We start from the raw sequence: 21,688 nt of genomic DNA on the forward strand, positions 1-21,688 counted from the left end.
AAAAAATTACATTATTAACGAGAGAGATTTTAAAAGTTTTTAGTCACTTTATAAAACTTTTTTTTATAAAGATTATATCTTATAAAATATATATTATTTTTTATCTAATTTACTTATTATACAAATTATTATAGCATAACTCTTTATGCAAATTAAATTTATTTAAATATTTATAATATGTAGAAATTATAATAATAATGATTTACTTATTTATTTCAACATTATATATTTATTTAATTTTAGATTATATCAACCAAACACTTAAATTTAGATTTCAGTCAAACAAAATAAACTGTTCATAATCTTACATTCCTATAAATCTATTATTAAAGGTAATATAATATTCGACCAACTAAACACATATTTAAAGTTTTTTATAATTATTTATGTTTTTGTGCTTTAATACGTGGCTTTACATAGGAAAGCGGTATGGTGGCAGCTGTAGTACGCAAAAAAAAGAATGGTACAATTGGCAATAGTAACACTAATTATTAATTATATCAGAAATTGAGTTTGATAAGTAATCACTGTTGATAGATGGAGCTGTGCGTCAGGCGGCCTTCATTGGGGATGACGATTATGGAAGTGACTGGTGTGTTAGAAATGGGACCCGATGACGTTCTGAAGGTGTTTAAGAACCAGGGTTTTGAAGTGCAGCTCGTGGATGAGATGCGGGAGCCTCCACTTCTACCTCTGAAAGATGTGATATTAAGCGGGTGTCCAATAGGAAGAGAAGATCCAGCAGAGCTCCCAAGTGATGTTTTGAGTCTCAGAATTTTTGAGTGCCACAATATCAGAAGCTTAAGTGATATGCCCTTCTTCCAACAAACCAATGAGTTGAGGTTCTGTTCGATTAACGATTGCAGAGGGATAGAATCTGTGCTTGATCTGTCGTCACAATCCCAATCATGCACCCCATTTGTGAACCTTGAGCTCTTGAGGCTTGAAAATTTGGATAAGCTTCATGTGCTTGTTAAAGTAGCAGAAGCATCTATTGTTTCTACATTGAGTTCACAGTCTATTCCAGCCATTTTTTCCAATCTTAAATCATTTCATATTGAAGGATGCTCAAACATGAAGCAACTCTTTCCCTTTCACTTAGTACATGACCTCCAAAACCTGGAGGACCTCATAATTCGTGGTTGTGGACAAATAGAGGAAATAATAGGATCAGAAGAAGAGGAAGAGAATCACAAGGGAAATGGAACGCAAGCTCCAACAAGTTTCAGCCTTCCCAAATTAAAGGAGTTAGAATTGTGGTACTTACCAGAGCTCAAGCGCATATGCAGTTCAAATAGGGAAATGGTATGCAACTCTCTTAGGGAAATCACAGTAGTGGAATGTACCAATCTAAAAAGGATGCCTATGTATCTTCCTCTTTTTCAAGATACACACCAATCAGCTCCTTCTGCTCATCCTTTCGAAAAAATCCGCATATATCCAAAGGAGTGGTGGGAATCAGTAAAGTGGGACTATCCGAATGCTAAGGAGGTTCTGCGACCTTGGTTGAAGTGGTTTTAGAGCTGCTGGAAGCCTTTGCTATTCAAATCAAATTCCGGATCAAGCTAGACAGTGAGTCTTCATTTGTTGCTTTTATTTGTAGAAAAAAATTGAAGATTTTTTATTCTACCAAAAATAAAGGGGGAAAACCTGCAAGAAGAGGATTATGATTGGCAAAATAGAAATCAAAGAGAACAAAATATTACTAATGTTTAAAACAAATTTAGATCAATTAGCATCATGCTTTGTTACCAGCTGTAGGCTAATTTGGTCGAAAATGGTTTCAGTCAAGCACGGTCTCATTTGCTTCTATGTTTAACCCCAATGATTAGACTTGCTCTAGAACCCTTGAGATTCTCATTATGACATCAATGATTTGACTGAATGAGCAGCCCTTTTTTCTTCTTTATTTTGTAAATATGTTTTCCAATGTGGTATTCTTGTTTGCTGACATCAATGTCAAAAAGCTTGCCTCTAATGCTTCCTTTTCTTCCCTACTCTTTTTTTTTTTAATTCTTTGTGGGGTCTTATTATATACAGGTTGTTTATGCCATTCTAAAGCTAGCGAAGCAGTTGGCTTGACAATCAAATCTTGGAGAAACAAATCAACCCAACTCATCACTGTACCTTCATTCTTCTGTGGTGGTTCTTTCTTTGATGTGGTACTATTTCGGATGCATCCTTCTCTTGTGGTTTTATCTGTAATAAATGAACTTCAATTTGGTTTCAATGTGATTGGATTGTTGATGTTGTAATTCAACTTTGTACTTGATAATCCTGCTTCTAGTTTGCATCAATTTTTACTATGTTGTTGTGTTTCTTGTGGCTTAATTGTCTCATTTGATCTTGAACTTGCACATTTATATATATATTGAACCATCCCACAGGTATATACCACTTCTTGAAATGGTGTTTTATTTAAGCAGGATCTGCTACCTTACTTGGTAATGCTATAGCGCGACTGGAAGCCTTTGTACTTTGATCATATTGATTTTAATTAATTTGCATCATTTCATTATTTGATTGTAAGTGTATTTTTCTCATCTTGCCAATTGGAGTTAATAATGTAAGTTGTTTGCTTATCTCTTCTTTTATGATTTTGCCCATTTTGTGAGTCTCATATCAATTATATTTTTTACAAAACAAGTCCCTGAAAGGTTGAAAATAGGGTAAAAGGATTGCTGGGGTTTCTACTTTGTGTGTCAGAAACTTTTTTTTTTTTTGAGATTGACTTTATTTTGAAAACGAAAATAGGAGTCGCTACCAATTCTTTTTATGATGTGTGATCGGATCACCTCATAATTTGATTGTTTTAATAAAATACTTGATTTATCAAACAACGATTTTTAGCCTACGAAATTCAAAAAATGGGTTCGAGAGTCGGTTACGCACGAAAAAGATTAGCACCCTCGTAACGTTCAAAATTAGTACCTAGTTAATTAATTAATGTCTTAGTGTCGTAAGTTAAAAAACTCGAAAAGAATTTAAAATACGAACTCTATTTATATTATGGCATTAATTTTCGTGAAAAGGGTTTACTTCAAGTCAATCGAGAAGGAAGGATCATATCCCGTAAGTTAGGACACAATGCCTTAAATCCTCGAAATCAAGAATAAACGCCATTTGATCGTTATTTGAATCTTGTTTTTTCTTATATTTTTGAAATAGATATTCGATTATTTTGGTTTTAAAAAGAAGCCATATCCCGTAATTTAGGGACATTCTCTCTTAATTCCAAAAATAATGAACATTGCCTCGGTTTTAAAAAATTTCCTTTTATGCATTGTGCGAAAAAACGAATGCAATATTTAAAGTAATGTGTATTTAACTTACTCGGGCATAATATACAGATGGATAAATGTTTAAAGAATAATGAAACCATTTAAAATGGATATGTGGGTAAAACAATAAATAACAAGTAAATAAGGAATACTATAATAATAATAATATGATTATAATTAATATTAATAATCGCATCATATTGTACCAGCCCACTTTTGCCCGGCCCACCGAATTAAAATACCCAAACCCCAACTAAAATTACATAAGCCCAAATTTAAACCTAAAATAAAAAAAACCCCAAAACCCAAATTCTATGGCCCACTACCTAAACAGATTTTGGCAGAGATCAGAAACCCTATGCCCCTAGCCGCCGCTTCTGTCCCATCGCCCATGCCAGTCGGCCACCTGCTCCACCGCCTTGTGTCCCACTTGCACTTGCATCATCAAATGGAGAAGAGACATAAAGTGGTAAAAAATGCATGTAAAATGGCTATAAAAGCCGAACCAAAAATCCATTGTAAACGTCGGATTTTTTGAAATACAAAAAAAATTTACAGGGAATATTAAACACAAAAAATCAGGCATCCTAATACAAAAACAAAATCCCAAAAACAGATCCAGAGAAATAGCAAGGTATACAAGGGCAAGGGTTACTTCATCTTTTGTTTTCTTTTTTCGAATCTATTTATAGGCATATATCAATATTTTCCCCATCTTTTTTTATCAAAAATATCAAAGAAAATAAAAAAAAAAGAAAAAAAAAGCACCTTTTTCGAAATTCCGCAGTGGCCGGCGACGACAGCCCTCCTGGCCGGAGCTGGACCTGGTCCAGAGAGAAACTCTCTCTCCCTCTCTCTTTTTTTTCCTTCTCCTATTGCAAAGTGATTTTTTTTTGAAAAAATTAGGCCTTTTATAGCCTCCCAAAATGACATCGTTTTGGGGGCTGCCTTTTAACCCCAAAACGACGTCGTTTTGAGGGGACCCGACCCGATCAGACCCGCTCCACTCAGGATCCGCATGTTTTCGTTTGAAAGGGCTAATTGCGCTTTTAGCCCTTCCACTTTTTTTATTACCTTGCAATCAAGTATTTTTCCTTTTCAATTTTGCCCCGAACTTGTGCTTGGACTTCAATTAAGTCCTACCCGATGCTGTGCGTTTTAGAGGGAGGGTTTATTTCCGGGTTTGGTCCCTCTTTATTGTTCGCGTGTTCGATTTGGCCTTTTCCTTCTTCATTAATTTTCGAATTCGCCCTGAACTTCTATTTGAAGTTCAATTTAGTCAATTTTTTTTGTTATTTTCACTATTCTATATTAAATTAACTAACTTAATATAATTATTACTACTATTATTTTACTATTATTATCTAATATATTTTTATTATCACGATTTTTATTATTTCACTATTATAACTTAACGTGTCATTATTACTATTATTTTTATTTTTATTACCATTATTATTATTATACTTGTATTTATATTTATTTTATTTTAATACCATTATTATTACTACTTCCATTATTTTTTATTTCTAACTATTATTATTTTTATGTATATATTATTATTTATATTATTGTTATTATTACTATTATTAAATATTCTTATTATTACTATTATTTTTATTCCTTTTATTATTGTTTATTATCATTATATTATTATTACTTCTATTATTATTATTATTATTACTTTTTTTGTACTACCATTATTGTTCACACATATTCGTTATTGTTTATATTATTATTATTATTATTACTATATTTTTGTATTCTTTCTATTACGTATCACCCATATATTATTACTATTATTGTCATTATTTTACTATTGTATTTTAAGGTATTATTAATATTACTCTTATTTTCATTATTATTTTTATTACTATGATTCTTTATTGTTATGGTTAATATTTTTATTTTTTATAGCTATTATTTTTTATTACTAATATCACTATTGTTATATCTAGTATTATTTTTACTTTCATTATAACTACTACTATTATTATTATGATTTCTCTTTTATACATTTACGTTTTTTTATATAATACATTGATTTTGTTATTTATTCATTTATACTTTTATGTAATTTCAAACTTTGAATTTTTTTTATTTTGTATCATTATTTTGTTTCATATAATACTTATTTATATTTATACCATTATTATTATTTTATCATTTTTTTATTATAAGTTTGTTTACTTACTCATATGTTTATTTGCTTATCCCCGATTTAAAATCAAATTTACACTACAATTTGCTTTGTTATTTCATTTATCATCATATTTATTTCATTTTGTTCTCATTATCATTATTTCATTATGTTTATTCGTTTATTCATGTATGTCTCAATATATCTGCAAATTTATATTATTCGTCATTATTATTGTTGTTTATATCATCACCTTTGTTATTATTATCTATTATGCATGTTAATGCTGCGATTTGTTTCTCATTTCACCATGCGATTATGATTACGTTGGTTTTTTACTCGACGCATATAATTGTGTTTTCTAAAATAAAACAAGCTTCGTATTTAGACAATTCGAGAAAATTGTGCCCTAACTTACTGGGTTTCAATTTTTCTCGTTTAATCTAAATAGCGACATAATGCTCTTAAATCGCAATACGAGTTTTAAAAAATGCTTGTTCTCGGAAGTACGAGGTGTTGTGCCCTAACTTACCGGGTATGACATTTTGTCACCTCGAAATAAGAATTTTTTTTAAAAGGCAATATTCGGTGTTTGAGAATTTGAGAAAACGTGCCCTAACTTACTGGGTTTCGATTTCTCTCGTTTACTCTAAATGATCGAATACCCTTTTAATAAGTTAAAATACACAAATTTTATATAAAAGGCAAGCTCGCTCTCGAAAATTCAAGATGTCATCTCCTAACTTACTGGATGTGACATTTTATATTTTGAGACGAGAAGATCTTTAACATTTGAGCGTTTTTTACAAAAGAGGGATCGTATTCCAAAGTCTTTCGAGTTTTCAATTCTCGACACTAAGACGCTAATTAATCAACTAGGTACCAATTTTAGTCGTTACGAGGGTGCTAATCCTTCCTCGTGCGTAACCGACTCTCGAACCCGTTTTTCTGAATTTCGTGGACCAAAATCGTTGTTTAAATAAATCAAACAATTTATTAAAGACAACCACTTTTACGAGGTGATCCGGTCACACCTTAACAAAAAAGGATTAGTGGCGACTCCCATTTTTTCGTTTTCGTTTCCAAAATCCAAGTCGATTCCCGTTTTTCAAAAAATGGTTACCACAATAATAATAAAATAAATGAGGTAATGTAAAATAAACTAAAATTGAAGGATGCTTAATAACGAGAATAAATAAAAGTAATATGTAAAAAATATAAATAAATAATGAGTAAAAAATGTACAAATAATGGGTGAAAATGTATAAATATGAATAACATAAATACAAGGTAAAGAAATAAATAAATAATAAATAAATAAATAATAGTAAAATAAAAATGCATGAAAGGTGGAAGTTGCAATAATAAATAAATAAATAAGTAAATAATAATAATAAAATTTCATGAGAGGCTAAGGTTAAATACATAAGGGATTGAATTGAAATTTAAATAAAATTGCAAGGGTAAATCAAAATAAAATAAATAAATTAAATAATGAAATAAAATAAAGGACCAAAATGAGATGCGCGGAAAGATAGAAGGACTAACCGGGAAAATATCCCAAACCTAGCTAAACGCACTGTTCCTTATGGCCAATCGAGGGACTAAATTAAAAATAAAGTAAAATTAAATGGTACAATCTAAAAAGACAGAAAATAAAAGAATTAGGACCAAATTGAAAAAGATTCCAAAAGCAGAGGGACCTGGATCGTAAATAACTCATTTTACAAAAACAAGATCCCAGGGGTCCGGGTCGGGCAATCGGGTTGATTCTCAAAATGATGTTGTTTTAATGTGTTTTGAAGCTGAACGAAATAGCATCGTTTCCTGGTTACTATATAAGTCAAAATATTAACAAAAAAATCATTTTAAGCCACATTTAAAAAATATATATTTTCTTCGGTTTTTTCTCTCTAGCCATGGCCCAAAATCCAGCCAAGGGGTCGCCGTCGGCCACCGTGGCGATCGCAGGTCACCGGTGACGGCATTGCCGTCCACTGTGGCCGGAAAAGTAAAAAGGCCCTTTTTTTTTGCTTTTCGAGTCTTTGAACACATGAGACGTCGTTTTTCATCGGAAACGAGGAACCTCTGCCACCTACGACGGCGAAACGCGAAAAGTCAGGTTATTCCGACTCCCTTTTTGCTTTTTTGTTTTATTTACAAATAAAAAAACTAAAATACATTAAAAAAATCACCTTTCAATTGAATTTTTTTTTGATTGATATTCTCCGTAAAAAATTACATTTGGTGTTTGTGGTGGCTTTATAGCCGAACAATACAATATTTTTGAATTCTTTTGCTCCTGTTCATTGCTGTTATCTGCGTCTCTGTCCTGTTCCTTTTCTTGCTTTGTTTGCAGGTCTAAAGAGTCAACGAGGTAGGGGGCTTAGCTATTTTGGTGCAAAGAAGGCCACCTCGGGTGGTGGGCGTGCTGTGACAGCACATGGGGGGTTGCGGCGCGATGGGAAACTCTAGGGTTTTGTTTTACTAAAAACGTTTAATCACTTTGGGCCATTGAGCTTGTATTTGGGTTAGGGTTTTTGTAAATGGACTGTTTAATTATTATTATTATTATTATTTATCTTGGTTTTTATATATTTGGGCCTCGGGCCCGGGCAAATTTGACCATTTACAATGTTTTAATAATTTAAGTTAAAATTGGTGAATGTTTTAATAATTTCATAAATAAATTGATACCTAACTGAATCGATGTCTAAATGACGAATCAATGTCTAAATGACTTGTGATATCAATTCAATAAAGTAGATAATAACTATAAAATAATTTAGGCATTAATTTTAGAGTGTTGTTATATCCAATACCCAGCACCTAGAGGCTTTCAAGCTATAGAGAGGGTCCAAAACTCTCATCTATTCCTTCCATATGATGGTGGGTTCATGTTTAGACGTAATCTTTATATAATCTTTGCAAAACTTAAATGGTTAAATTAGAGTGCACCTTTAGAAAATATTTCTTACACATTATAATTAAGGTATAGTGTTTTTTATTTTTTATTTTTTCGATATAATTAGGTAATGTTTTAGTGTTGAATTTAACGAGTTGCTAATAACTTGTGAAGCATAAGTAGGTTTTGCAAAAAAGAATTTTAAAGAGTTACTATTACAAAATCATATACATTAGAAGAAGATTTTAAAAAACGTTTCTAGTCATTAATTGTCAAAAACAAGATATAAAAAAATTTGATGTAAGTCAAATTTTCTATAGACATTTAATTTTATAGAATTGAATTACTCAAATAATTTAAATTGTTTTAAAATTTTTAATCAATTTTTTAATAAATCAAATTTTACCGTCCCTATTCTTTTATATATAAAGAAAGACTCTAAACAGATTTTTTTTTTATATATATATATTTTCAACCAACTTGAAGTTAAACAAACATAATCTTATATATAAAGAAAGACTTTAAACAGATTTTCTTTTATATATATATATATATATATTCAACCAAGTTGAAGCTAAACAAAATAATCTCTTCAATCATGGTTTAGTCAAATTTATCATTTTTAAATTTGAGAGGTAGTCTTTTGAACTCCAATTTTACATAATTTATTCATTACTTTGACAATATCATTTGTTAGTTTAAACAATTAACATTGATTAATTATTTCAATTAAAATATTAATATGGTTTTTTTTAAAAAACATTATCTCACACATAATGTGTTAGAAGTGTATTTTAAGAAAAAAATTTACGTTAAATTTAGTCTTCAACACTTATATATTATATTAATTTTGTCATATTTTTAAAAGATTAATGCTCTAAATTTACAAATAATCTTAATAAGATGCTAAAAATTTACCTTCTGCTCCCACTTCCCCATGGTTGCCTCCACCCTTTTCCAAAAATATATTCAAAATTTACAGCTGCATTTAAAAGCACCGTTAAATTTAGTCTTCAACACTTACATATTATATCTTCATTGCTTTTGAAAAGTGCTGTGGAAAAATGCTTTTGAGAAGTGCTTTGGAAAAATTTAAGGGTTTGATATTGCTGTCAAAAAGTGCTTTTGAGAAGTAAAATATCCATTTTAGACATGATATTATAAAGTAACAAATATGTATTTAAATAATTTTCAAATTAGTTAATATTATGATATTTTAGTAAAAATATAAAAAAATAATTTATTATAACTTATTGTTAATATTTTAATATATAATATTAATTTTAAATATTTCTAAGTAATTAATATTAATTATTTATTAAATTTAATTAGAATATATAAACTATATTTAAATATTTAAATATAATAATTAAATATTTATAATTAGATATTGACACAATTGTATTATTTTAAAAAATATTTTTTATTTTTAATTAATGCTTTTAACACATTTATAAAACTCATATTAAATAACCAAAAAAGAGAACACAAAATAATAGCATCAAACACATTTTAAGTAAAAAAGTAAGGTTAAAAAAGTCAAATAACAGCCAAAAGTGCTTTTTGGCTGAAAAAGCTAAAATTTACTGCTTTTTCATACATAAAAAAACTCATCTCAAAAGTTAAAAAGTTGCCCCAATGATATGTGTTTTTCATTGCTTTTAAGAAAAAAATATTTTTTTTTAGAAAAAGTTTATCCCAAAAGCAATGGAGAACACACCCAAACTCAAATGTTTAATTTGGTGAAGTTGGTTTGATCCGGCAGTTTACAAAGCTCTTCTAGCCAGTAATAAGCCAAATGTGGGGGAATTTAAAATTCCGAGACTCCCCTGCAATCATGTAAACAAGTCAACTCAAGTTAAGCTCGTCTCCTTTTATTCTTCAACATTGGCTGCTCAAATACCATTATTTTTCACAACATTTAGGCAAACAATTCCAGAGTTCATATAAAAGAAAAAACCAGCAGACACGGTGAAGCAACGCCAAGGTACATACATTCTCCACAGTACCTAAGTATATTTGTTAACTCTGAATCAGTATCTGATTTGAATCGCTTTTCTGTTTAGTAGGTTTTAAATATTACTCTCAACAACTTCCTATTATCACACGCTTTCCTCCTTTGCCTCATCTGTGTATAATATTTCAGGTAAGCTTTTTCTTTTATATTCAAACTTTAAAGATGAAAGACTATGGGTGTGGATTTGAGAAAAATCTGATTTCTTCTTTGTTTAAGCTATGGTTTTGGAGGAATTTCAAATCTGACTTCCAGATTTGAGTTTTGCAGCAATCTCTTGTTTTTTCTTTTAAATAGAATTGATGAAATTAATTATTCCGTAACAAAAGACTAACAACGCATTTCTACCTTAATCACACTAAAGCTAGGGGTTGTTGCTACTTTGGTTTACCCAAATATATATATTTAAAAGTGGATAACATTTGAACTTATATTTTTGTTCACGTTAGTTTTGTAATTTGATAACTTTTCTCAATTTTGATCATTGCAATAATATTAAACTATGGTATTCTACCACGTTATCACCTAAATTCTTTTATAAAAATTATAATTTTTAGATGAATGTGACATAATTTTGGAGTGCCATGTTATCACATAAATCAAAATTGAGAAATTTGTTAAGTTCCGAGACTATTGTAGAAAAAAAAGTATAGAGACTAAGTTAGAAAGTTGTCAAATTCAAAGATTACATGTTGCTTAATCCTATTTAAAAAGAAACTACAATTATTTATAACTTTTTTTTTAAAGTTACTTAATATAACTCAATTTAAAGTGTGTTTGATAAACCATTGAAATTAAAAAAATTTAATTTTCAAGGTCTATTTAGACAGCACATAATATTTAGATGGAAATGTAATTACATTAGACATCCGCAATTAACAAAAAAATACTAAAATATTTAATTTTAAATTTAGAAAATATTTAATTTTAGAAAATTAGGTGGCTAAAACAAAAGAATTAATAGCTGATTGACCAAGATATAATAAATTAAATAGTTGAATGAATATTCATAAAATATTTATTAATTTAAGTTAATTATATTTCCGATAACCAAATTGCAAAAATATACAGTATTTATTGGTCTAAGCAAAATAATTTACGTGTTTCACAGAAAAGTATATTTTAATTTAAAATTTAATGAGAAAAAAAATTTAACAATGAAAAAGGAAATGACAAAAAAAATTTAAGCTATAATAATAAGAAAATCATATTTTAATAATAAAAGGGAAAAACTACTTAGACATTTTAGAAAGTTAAAATGTTTTAGTTCAATCAAAGTACTTTGCACGTTGTATCGAAAATATATTATTTAAATTTTATAAGAACAATATTTTTTAAATAAATAAAAAGAACAAAAGAAAAAATAAATATAATAAGAAAAAATATTTTTCTGGTAAAAAAGAGAAAAAGTAAAAGTAATTCATAAAAATGATACCAAAAGGGAAAATCAATTAAATACTTTGTAATATTATTTTAAAAGAACTCATAAAAAATTTAAATATTTTAAAAGGGTAAAATGTTTTATTTAAATATTTTATATGCGTATTTTAGAAGATTTTATATATTTTGAAAGAATATTTTATTTTTTTAATACTTTTTGGAGCTGACACTTAATTTATATATTGATAGATATATAATCGTACAGTGCACTAAAAATCTATCCTTCATAAAGGAATAAGTGTGACTAATGGACGTAGTTATTACTACTACATTGCAGAGTATTTGGTGAATTATGGAACTTGTAAGACCAATTTGTGATGTGCTAAAGTGCTTAGGAGATCCAACATGTACATACATAGAGCATCATAAAAAACTTAAAGACAGGATGAATGATCTTCAAGCGAGACTAGACCGACTAAATGATATCAAGAGAGATGTGGAGCTGAGAATAAAGGCAGAGCTTCGATGGGGAAGACTTTTAAGGGAAGAAGTAGAGAAGTGGCTTCTAGATGTGCAAACCGTCAATGATACAATGTGGGACATTGATGAAAGAATGCAAAATGTGTCTTGTTTTTCACGTGCACGCCTTGGAAAACGTGTTGCTCAAACAGTTTAACAAGTGGAGGGAATTATTGAATGAGGCGGGTTCCCTGAAGCTCTAGTAATTGATAATCCATCTACTGCTGAACTGCCTTTTCAATCGGAACATTTAGAAGGTGAAACCATGGTGATAGAAGCCATTTGGAACTATTTAATGAGTGATGAAATTGGAATGATTGGAGTATGTGGGATGGGTGGGATCGGGAAAACCACCATCGCGAAGCACATATACTATCTACTATTGAAGGAGACTAAACCTTTGATAAAATCATTTGGGTCACTGTTTCAAAGGAGCCCAACATTCCCAAATTACAGCAAAACCTTGCAAATGCTATGAATATTGTAGGTCTTCTAGAATCTGAACCAGAGCGTGTAGCAGTATTAATGGATAAATTGGGACAAAGAAGATATGTATTGATCTTAGATGATGTTTGGAAAAAGTTCTCTCTGGCAGAGGTAGGGATTCCTAAACCAACCTCCAGCAATGGGAGTAAGTTGGTATTAACTAGTAGATCGATTGACGTTTGTAGATCTATGGACTGTAAGGTAGTCAAAGTGCCCCCACTGTTCCATGAGGAGTCCATGAATTTGTTCTTGGAGCATGCTGGACATGGGGTTCTAAAGGTTCCATCTTTGAAAGAAATTTTGGACAACATTGTTAGGGAGTGTGGTGGGTTACCCCTTGCCATAGCTGTAATAGCTGGGAGCATGAAGGGAATAAATGATGTAGCGGAATGGAGGAACTCATTAAGAGAGTTACGTGAACATGTAAGAAGTGTGAAGGATACAGATGTTGAAATATATGAGCGATAAAAATTTAGTTTCGTTCGTTTGGGAGATTTGAAAACCCAAAGTTGTTTCCTTTATTGCTCACTATATCCAGAAGACTATATAATTCTAAGGGAGGAATTAATAGAATATTGGATATGTCGAAACCATTTTTTGAAAAAAGGGGAATCGACTTGGATTTTGAAAACGAAAACAAATAGAGGAGTCGCCACTAATCCTTTTTGATGAGGTGTGATCGGGTCACCTTAAATTAATTATTTAAATAAAAGTTAAGATTTACTAAAACGATGATTTTTGGTTTACGAAAATCAAAAAATGAGTTCGGGAGTCGGTTACGCACGAGGAAGGATTAGCACCCTCGATACGCCCAAAATTGGTACCTAGTTGATTAATTAGTGTCTTAGTGTCGAAGATTGAAAACTTGAAAGACTTTGAAATACGATCCCTCTTTGTAAAAAATGCTCAAATGTTAAAGACCTTCTCGTCTCAAAATATAAAATGTCACATCCAGTAAGTTAGGACACGACATCTTGAATTTTCGAGAGCGAGCTTGCCTTTTATATAAAATTTGCGTATTTTAGCTTATTAAAAAGGTATTCAATTATTTTGAGTAAACGAGAGAAATCGAAACCCAGTAAGTTAGGACACGTTTTCTCGAATTCTCAAACACCGAATATTGCCTTTATTTTTAAAAAAATTCTTATTTTGAGGTGACAAAATGTCATACCCGGTAAGTTAAGGCACAATACCTCGTACTTCCGAGAATAAGCATTTTTTTAACTCGTATTGAGATTTAAGAGGATTATGTCGTTATTTAGATTAAACGAGAAATACCGAAACCCAGTAAGTTAGGGCACAATTTTCTCGAATTGTCTAAATATGAAATTTATTTTATTTTAGAAAACCCAATTATATGTGTCGAGTAAAAGACCAATGTAATCATAACCGCATGGTGAAATGAGAAACAAATCGCAGCATTAACATGCATAATAATAACAAAGGTGATGATATAAACAACAATAATAATGACTAATAATATAAATTTGCAGATATATTGAGCATATATGAATAAACGAATAAACATAATGATATAATGATATGAGAACAAAACGAAATAAAAATGAAATAAATACGACGATAAAGGAAATAACAAAGCAAATTATAGTGTAAATTTAATTTTAAATCGGGGGTAAGCAAATAAATATATGAATAAGTAAACAAACTTATAATAAAAAAATGATAAAATAATAATAATGGTATAAATATAAATAAGTATTATATGAAACAAAATAATGATACAAAATAAAAATATAAAAATTCGAAGTTTGAAATTACATAAAAGTATAAACGAATAAATAATAAAATCAATGTATTATATAAAAAACGTAAATGTATAAAAGAGAAACCGTAATAATAATAGTAGTAGTTATAATGAAAGTAAAAATAATACTAAATATAACAATAATGATATTAGTAATAAAAATAATAGCTATAAAAAAATAAAAATATTAATCATGACAATAAAGAGTAATAATAATAATAAGAATAATGAAAATAAGAGTAATATTAATAATACATTAAAATACAATAGTAAAATAATGACAATAGTAGTAATAATATATTAGTAATACATAATAGGGGAATAAAAAAATAGTAGTAATAATAGTAATAATATAAACAATAGTGTATATACGTATGAAAAATAATGGTAGTAAAATATAATAATAATAACAATAGAAGTGGTAATAGTAATGATATAAAATAAATATAAATATAAGTATAATAATAGTAATAATATTTATAGTATATGTATATAAAAAAAGGGTAGTAAAAGGATGTGTATATAATAATAATAATAATGGAAATAGTAATGAAATGGCATTAGAATAAAATAAATATAAGTATAAATATAATGATGATAATAATAATAATAATAATAATAATAATAATAATAATAAAATAGAGCGACAAATAACAATAATAACACATTAAAAAAATAACAAGAACATGTTAATAATAACAAATTAACGAATTAATAATAAAATGAATAAATAAGTACACAAAAATAAAATATAATCATAATAGTAATATTAGCAAAATAATCATAGTAATAATAATAAGTTAAAGTAATAATAAAATATTAAATATGTTAATTTAATGTATAATATGGAAAAAATAAAAAAAGGACCAAATTGAACTCAAAACAGGGGTTTAGGGCGAATTCGAAATAAAGGGGAAAGGGGGAGACCACTTTGAAAGGCGCGAATAATATGGAGGGGTCAGAAGGGGAAATATTCCCTCCCTTCAAAACGGCGCCGTTTGCATAGGTATTAAAATGAAATGAAAATAAAATTCTGGGGGAGAAATTAAAGTAAGAAAAAAATGGATTGAAACACAATAAAAATGCGGAAAGACCGCGCACGCAATTATCCCATTTGTAGCGAAAACACGCGGATCCTCAGACGCCAGGTCGGGTCTCGCGCAGGTCAAGTGAGACGACGCCGTTTTGGCGCTCATATCCTAGGCACAAAACGGTGCCGTTTTACCCTTCTATAAAAGCTGAGTTTTTTTTTAAACTTTCATTTTTCCTCTGCCCTAAAAAAAAACTCCTATTCTCTCCTCCTCTCTACAGATGGCCATTATGCCGGCGAGGGCTCTGGCCAGAGGTCCAATCATCGCCCGCCGTAGGTTCCGCCGTGTCGGCCACCGTACACAGTGGCCGAAAATCGTCCAGAGGTAAAAATTTATTATTTTATTATTATTATTTTTTAGATCTAATATATATATGTATTGTTTATAATGGAATAGAGATTATATATTCACACAGATTCGAAGAAAAAAAAGAAAGGAAAAGTAAGTAGACCTTTGACTCGGTTTTTTGATATATATCTTGCTGCAATTTTTTAGTATTTGAATCTGTTTTCTATTGATAAAGACTGCTGAATACTTTGTATTTTCAAAGAAGAGAAGACTGCCCAAGAAAAAGAAGAAGAAATTGATTTAGGCTTTTGCTTTTTAAAGCCAAATTACATGCTTTATTTTATATTATATGTCTTTTCTTCATCTGTTCTGTAGGTGCAAGTGGCGGTGGCAGGTGGCTGACAAGCGGTTGAGCAGGTGGCTGACAAGGCTAAGGCGGCGGCTAGGGTTTTTCAAATTTTTTTTTTGTGTTTGGGTTGGGCCAGGATTGAAATTAATTTTGGGTTTGTTTTGGGTTTTGGCTATTGGGCTGTAAACTGGGTTTGGGTTAATGGGTTTTGGTTTTGGATAGGTAGTTGGGTTTATTTCGGGCCAAAATTGGGCCTCAACAGCTACCCCTCTTTGCTTGTTGTCGTGTAACGAGAACAAAGCAAAGATTTTAAAAAAAGACCAATTTTTCCCGATCGTGTCGAGTCCTGACTTCTTTGGTGCTTCTATTCTTCAGGTAGCTTCATTCTAGTCCACCGCATGTTGATGCTTGATCCACTCCACTACACCTTTAGAGAGATGAGACTTGTAACTTCAACCCGCTCCACTATAACTTCAGGGAGATAAAGTTTATTTTGATCTGCTCTACTGCAACTTCAGAGAGATAAGATCTGTTTATTCATAGCTTCAATCTGTTCCACTGCAGCTTCAGGGAAATAAGATTCGCTATTCTCAGTCTACTCCGCTGCAACTTCAGGGAGATAAGACTTGTGACTTCAATCTTCTCCGCTAAAACTTCAAGGAGATTTGTTGTGGCTTCGAGCCGCTCCAATGCCATTTCTGTAACACCCCTAACCCCAAACCGTTACCGGAACGAGGTTATGAGGCATTACCGGACATATCAGACAACTTACGAATAATTTACAATTAATATAACTTTCATAGTATAATATAATAATTAAGTCCCTATCTTGTACTCTCGAAGTTCAAACACGTATTAAAAGTAGAACGGGACTTGTTCGAGTATTCCAATTTTTTTTTTGATTAAAAACTTCATTCATTTAACAACTTAATGTTCTTGTATCGAAATATCATGTACTTTCCTTACCATTTCATTTAACCATCTAAATTTTATAATTCATCCTTCACTACCCAAAGTAATATACATATTCCAGTGATTAAATAACACCTATGTACATGCCACATTTACCCAAAAGAAAAATATACATCACCAAGTTTGTGTTGGAGTCGGGATTGTTCTGGATGCTGAGCCGGGACACTTGACTTCTACTAATCTGCGCACGGAAACAACCGTACGCTGAGTATGGATATACTCAGTGGTATTACTATAAATCAAGACTATTTAACATTAATAAATTACAAACATCAACCATAAATTTTATAATTATTTAAACTACTTTTATATAAAATTATTTTACTTCATAAAACTTAAATTCATAATTTATTTTTCTCATACTAACTCAATTCATAATTTAGTTCATGCATTCTTTCTCATACTTTTCAATAGTACTAAAACAAATAATCTCATTTTCAAAATTTCATTTCAATTATTTACCCTATTAACAAAGCTCAGACTATGACAGATACGCGGATTTCCACCCAAACACACCAGAATATCCAACCCAAACACACCCGGAATATTGTAAATCCTCTATAACACACCGGTATAATATATCCTCCCAAACACACCAATAAGGCATTAAATGCCTATTCGGATAAACCGAAGTATATAATAACAGAAACATCTTCTCGGCCGAACTACAATCTCTTCATCACATCACAAATCCAATGGCATGCCATTTCTATCGAATCTAGTCCGACAAGTTAATAGGGTATTATTTTACTTTTTCTAATTTCAATTTAATTTACACAAAAATTTTCAATACTCATTCAATTCAAATATCTATTATCTTAATTCATATACAAATTAATTTTCACACAAGTGTATACCATCAACACCATACAATTGTCACCATGTATTTATTTTTCAATCAATACACTTTTCAAATAATCACATACTTACCTCAAGTCTTACTTACCATACATAACAATTAAAATTTCAGCAATCATTAATAATTAAAATTTGAATTATAGTAATACACACCGTAATTCTCCCATTTTAGTCCTCGATGACTTTCTCCTTTCCTTTCGATGCTGATGCTTCAGGTTCTTTGTTGGCTACGAAAATAATAGTAATTTACATTATTATTTACAGCACTAATTATAATAAATAATTAAATTTCTAAACAACTCCTACCTTATTCCCAATTTAATCCTAACTAAACTTAATTATTTTCTTAATCCAATTCACTCTCTTTTTCTATTCAAATTTTGTCTAAACTTATATTTAACTATAAAATTTCCAGCATATTTCCCTAATTTGGAAATTTCTTCAATTTAGTCCCTACAACATAAAACTTATATCCTAGTTTACAATTTAATCCCTTAACCAATTCTAACTTAGAATTCATTCAATTAAATCCCTAGTTCCATAATTTTTCCAACATGAACCCTACTTGGAAACATATGAACTCTTGAACTATAAACTTAATTTCATCAAGATCTTGTTTCAAAGCTCCTAAAACATCAAAATTAAGAGAAAAGGACTTAATTGACTTACCTTTTAAAGCTTCAAACCTTAAAACCCTAGTTTTTCCTTTCCCTTTTCTTTCTTTCTTTTTCTTTCCCTGTTTCGAAATGCTTCTCTTCTATTTCTTCTTTGTTTCCTTTGTCTTTCTTTTATTCTTTTATTATTTCATTTATTTTACTTATTTATTTTATCATTTAACTAATATATATTATTATTAATTTAATAACAATATAATTAACACATTTGTATACATGTATCTTTGTACATTTGTACACTATTATTACCATCCATTTGTCTTTCTTTTATTTATTTAACAAATAAAAATCTTATAATATTAATATTTAATTAATAAATATCTTTAACTTAAAATTTAAGTAAATACATAATTATAATACAAATGTATATATTCATATCATTACAAATGTCATTATTTAATTTGTTTTTCATACCAAAAATCTTATAATTTAATTATTTAATTAACAAATATCTTTATACTTAAATTATAAGTAATTAAATATTTAAATTACAAATGTACCCATACAATTCTTACACATGTATATTTTATTACCATACAATTATCTTCTATTTAATTTATTTATAATATATTATCAATTAAATAATCATAACAATTTAATATAAAACCATAATAATAATCATTATAATATATAAAACCTAAAAAAAATCTTTGATTTTATTTCACCAATATGCCACCTCATTTGTAGTCAATGGCTTAATTGCCATTTTAATCCTTTTTATTTTCTATTGCTTTATAATTAAACTTTTACCCTTTATTCAATTTAATCCTTTTTATTACTTACTCTAAATTAAGCTAAATTCACTTAATTAGATCCTAATTAGACACACTACTAGGCTCATAAATATTTTTAATAATTATTTTCGAACTTATTTCACTAAGACGGAAGCCCTATAACTCACTTTTCCGGTGCCCGTGAATTTCAGGTCATTACATTTCTTCCCCCTTAATAAATTTCGTCCTCGAAATTTACCTGAAAAGAGATGAGGATATTGTACTCTCATAGTTTCCTCTGGTTCCCAAGTCGCTTCTTCAACATTATGATTTCTCCATAGGACTTTCACTAAAGGAACCTTTTTATTTCTTAATTCTTTCACTTCCCGTGCTAAAATTTGAACCGGCTCTTCTTCATATGATAGATCAGGTCGAACTTCAATATCTTCTGTAGAAATTATATGAGAAGGATCTGATCTATATTTCCGTAGCATCGAAACATGAAAAACATCATGAATCCTTTGTAATTCAGAAGGTAAAGCCAATCGATATGCAACTGGTCCAATTCTTTCCACTATTTCATATGGTCCAATAAAACGTGGGGTCAATTTAACTTTCCGACCAAAATCTCAAAACTTTTTTCCAAGGAGAAACCTTTAGAAATACTTTGTCTCCAACTGAATATTCAATGTCCCGACGTTTCAGATCAGCATAAGATTTTTGTCTGTCAAAAGCTGCTTTTAATCTCTGTTGAATCTTCTTGACTGTTTCTTCTGTTTCACGAATCAATTCCGGCCCAATTACTTTTCTTTCATTCAACTCCGTCCAACATACTGGTGATATACATTTTCGACCATATAACGCTTCATACGGAGCCATCTGAATACTAGATTGGAAACTATTATTATAGACAAACTCAGCTAGTGGAAAATATCGCTCCTAACCTGCTTCAAACTCAATAATACAAGCTCGAAGCATATCTTCTAGTACCTGAATTACCCGTTCGGACTGTCCGTCAATTTGGGATGAAAAGTTGTACTGAAACTAAGTCTAGTACCCAACGACTCATGTAACTGTCTCCAAAATCTTGATGTGAACCGAGGATCTCGATCTGAAATTATTGATATCGGAATGCCATGTAGTCTAACAATTTCTCGAATATACACGCCTGCAAGCTTCTGCAACGACCAATCAGTCCTGACTGCTATAAAATGTGCTGGCTTGGTAAGTCTATCAACTATCACCCAAATAGCATTCTTTTTGCTTGCTGACAACGGTAATCCCGTAATAAAATCCATCGTGATGCGATTCCATTTCCATTCAGGAATATTAATAGGCTGAAGCAATCCAGTAGGAACCTGATGTTCTGCCTTTACCCGTTGGCAAGTTAGACATTTACTTACAAATTCTACTATGTCTCTTTTCATCCCTGGCCACTAGTATAATTCTCTTAAATCTCGATACATTTTCGTGCCTCCGGGGTGCATGGCAAACGAACTATCATGAGCTTCACGTAGAATTAACTCTTTGAGCTCAGAAGTATTTGGAATACAAATCTGATTTCGAAACCTCAAGCATCCACAATCATCAATACTAAAATTTTCTGCTGTGCCATTCTGTACCATCTCTCTTTTCTTCAATAATTTGTCATCTTCCAACTGAGCTGATCTAATCTGATCAAACATTACCGGTTTTACTCTTAATTCGGCCAAAAGACTCCCATCATCAATGACACTAAGCCGTGCAAACATTGCTCTTAATTCAATTACAGCTTTTCTGCTTAATGCATCAGCTACAACATTAGCTCTTCCCGGATGATAGTCTATAACACAATCATAATCTTTCAGAAGCTCGATCCAACGCCTTTGTCTCAAATTCAATTCCTTCTGAGAAAGAAGATACTTCAAACTCTTATGATCAGTATAGATGTAGCATTTTTCACCATAAAGATAATGTCTCCAAATCTTCAATGCAAAAATCACAGCTGCTAACTCAAGATCATGAGTGGGATAATTCCTTTCATGTGATTTCAATTGACGAGATGCATAGGCTATTACCTTCCCATCCTGCATCAATACACAACCCAAACCACTCAAAGAAGCATCACTATACACTACAAATTCTTTACCCGATTCTGACAATGTCAAAACTGGTGCTTCGGTTAACATTCGCTTCAATGTTTCAAAACTTTTCTGACATTGATCATCCCAAATAAAAGGAACATTCTTCTGCAGTAGTTTAGTCATTGGTAGT

At 30.2% G+C, this 21,688-nt stretch overlaps 2 protein-coding genes across 5 annotated transcripts in view; both read left to right on the forward strand.

Moving 5' to 3' along the window:
* Nucleotides 1–446: 446 nt before the first annotated feature.
* The window catches only part of LOC107933905 (uncharacterized), a 47,297-nt gene continuing 26,055 nt past the window's right edge, over nucleotides 447–21,688 (forward strand). For 2 of the 3 annotated variants that reach the window (XR_005899472.1, XM_041074445.1), the window contains exon 1: nucleotides 550–1,305. Coding sequence is in view for 1 of the 3 variants with exons in the window: in XM_041074445.1 (XP_040930379.1) it covers nucleotides 571–1,305 (735 nt within the window). In the remaining 2 variants the exon portion in view is untranslated. Of the gene's footprint in view, nucleotides 1,573–2,040; nucleotides 2,305–21,688 lie in introns of those variants that run through there. The other variant, XR_005899467.1, reaches the window with a different exon arrangement.
* LOC107933914 (E3 ubiquitin-protein ligase RZF1) overlaps nucleotides 10,290–21,688 on the forward strand; it is a 69,424-nt gene continuing 58,025 nt past the window's right edge. The window contains exon 1 of one of the 2 annotated variants that reach the window (XR_005899458.1): nucleotides 10,290–10,313. The gene's annotated coding sequence lies outside the window, so the exon portion shown is untranslated. The remainder of the gene's footprint in view (nucleotides 10,314–21,688) is intronic. The other variant, XM_016866215.2, reaches the window with a different exon arrangement.

The sequence above is a fragment of the Gossypium hirsutum genome, chromosome A01 (genome assembly GCF_007990345.1).
Source record: "Gossypium hirsutum isolate 1008001.06 chromosome A01, Gossypium_hirsutum_v2.1, whole genome shotgun sequence".
NCBI lineage: Eukaryota > Viridiplantae > Streptophyta > Magnoliopsida > Malvales > Malvaceae > Gossypium > Gossypium hirsutum.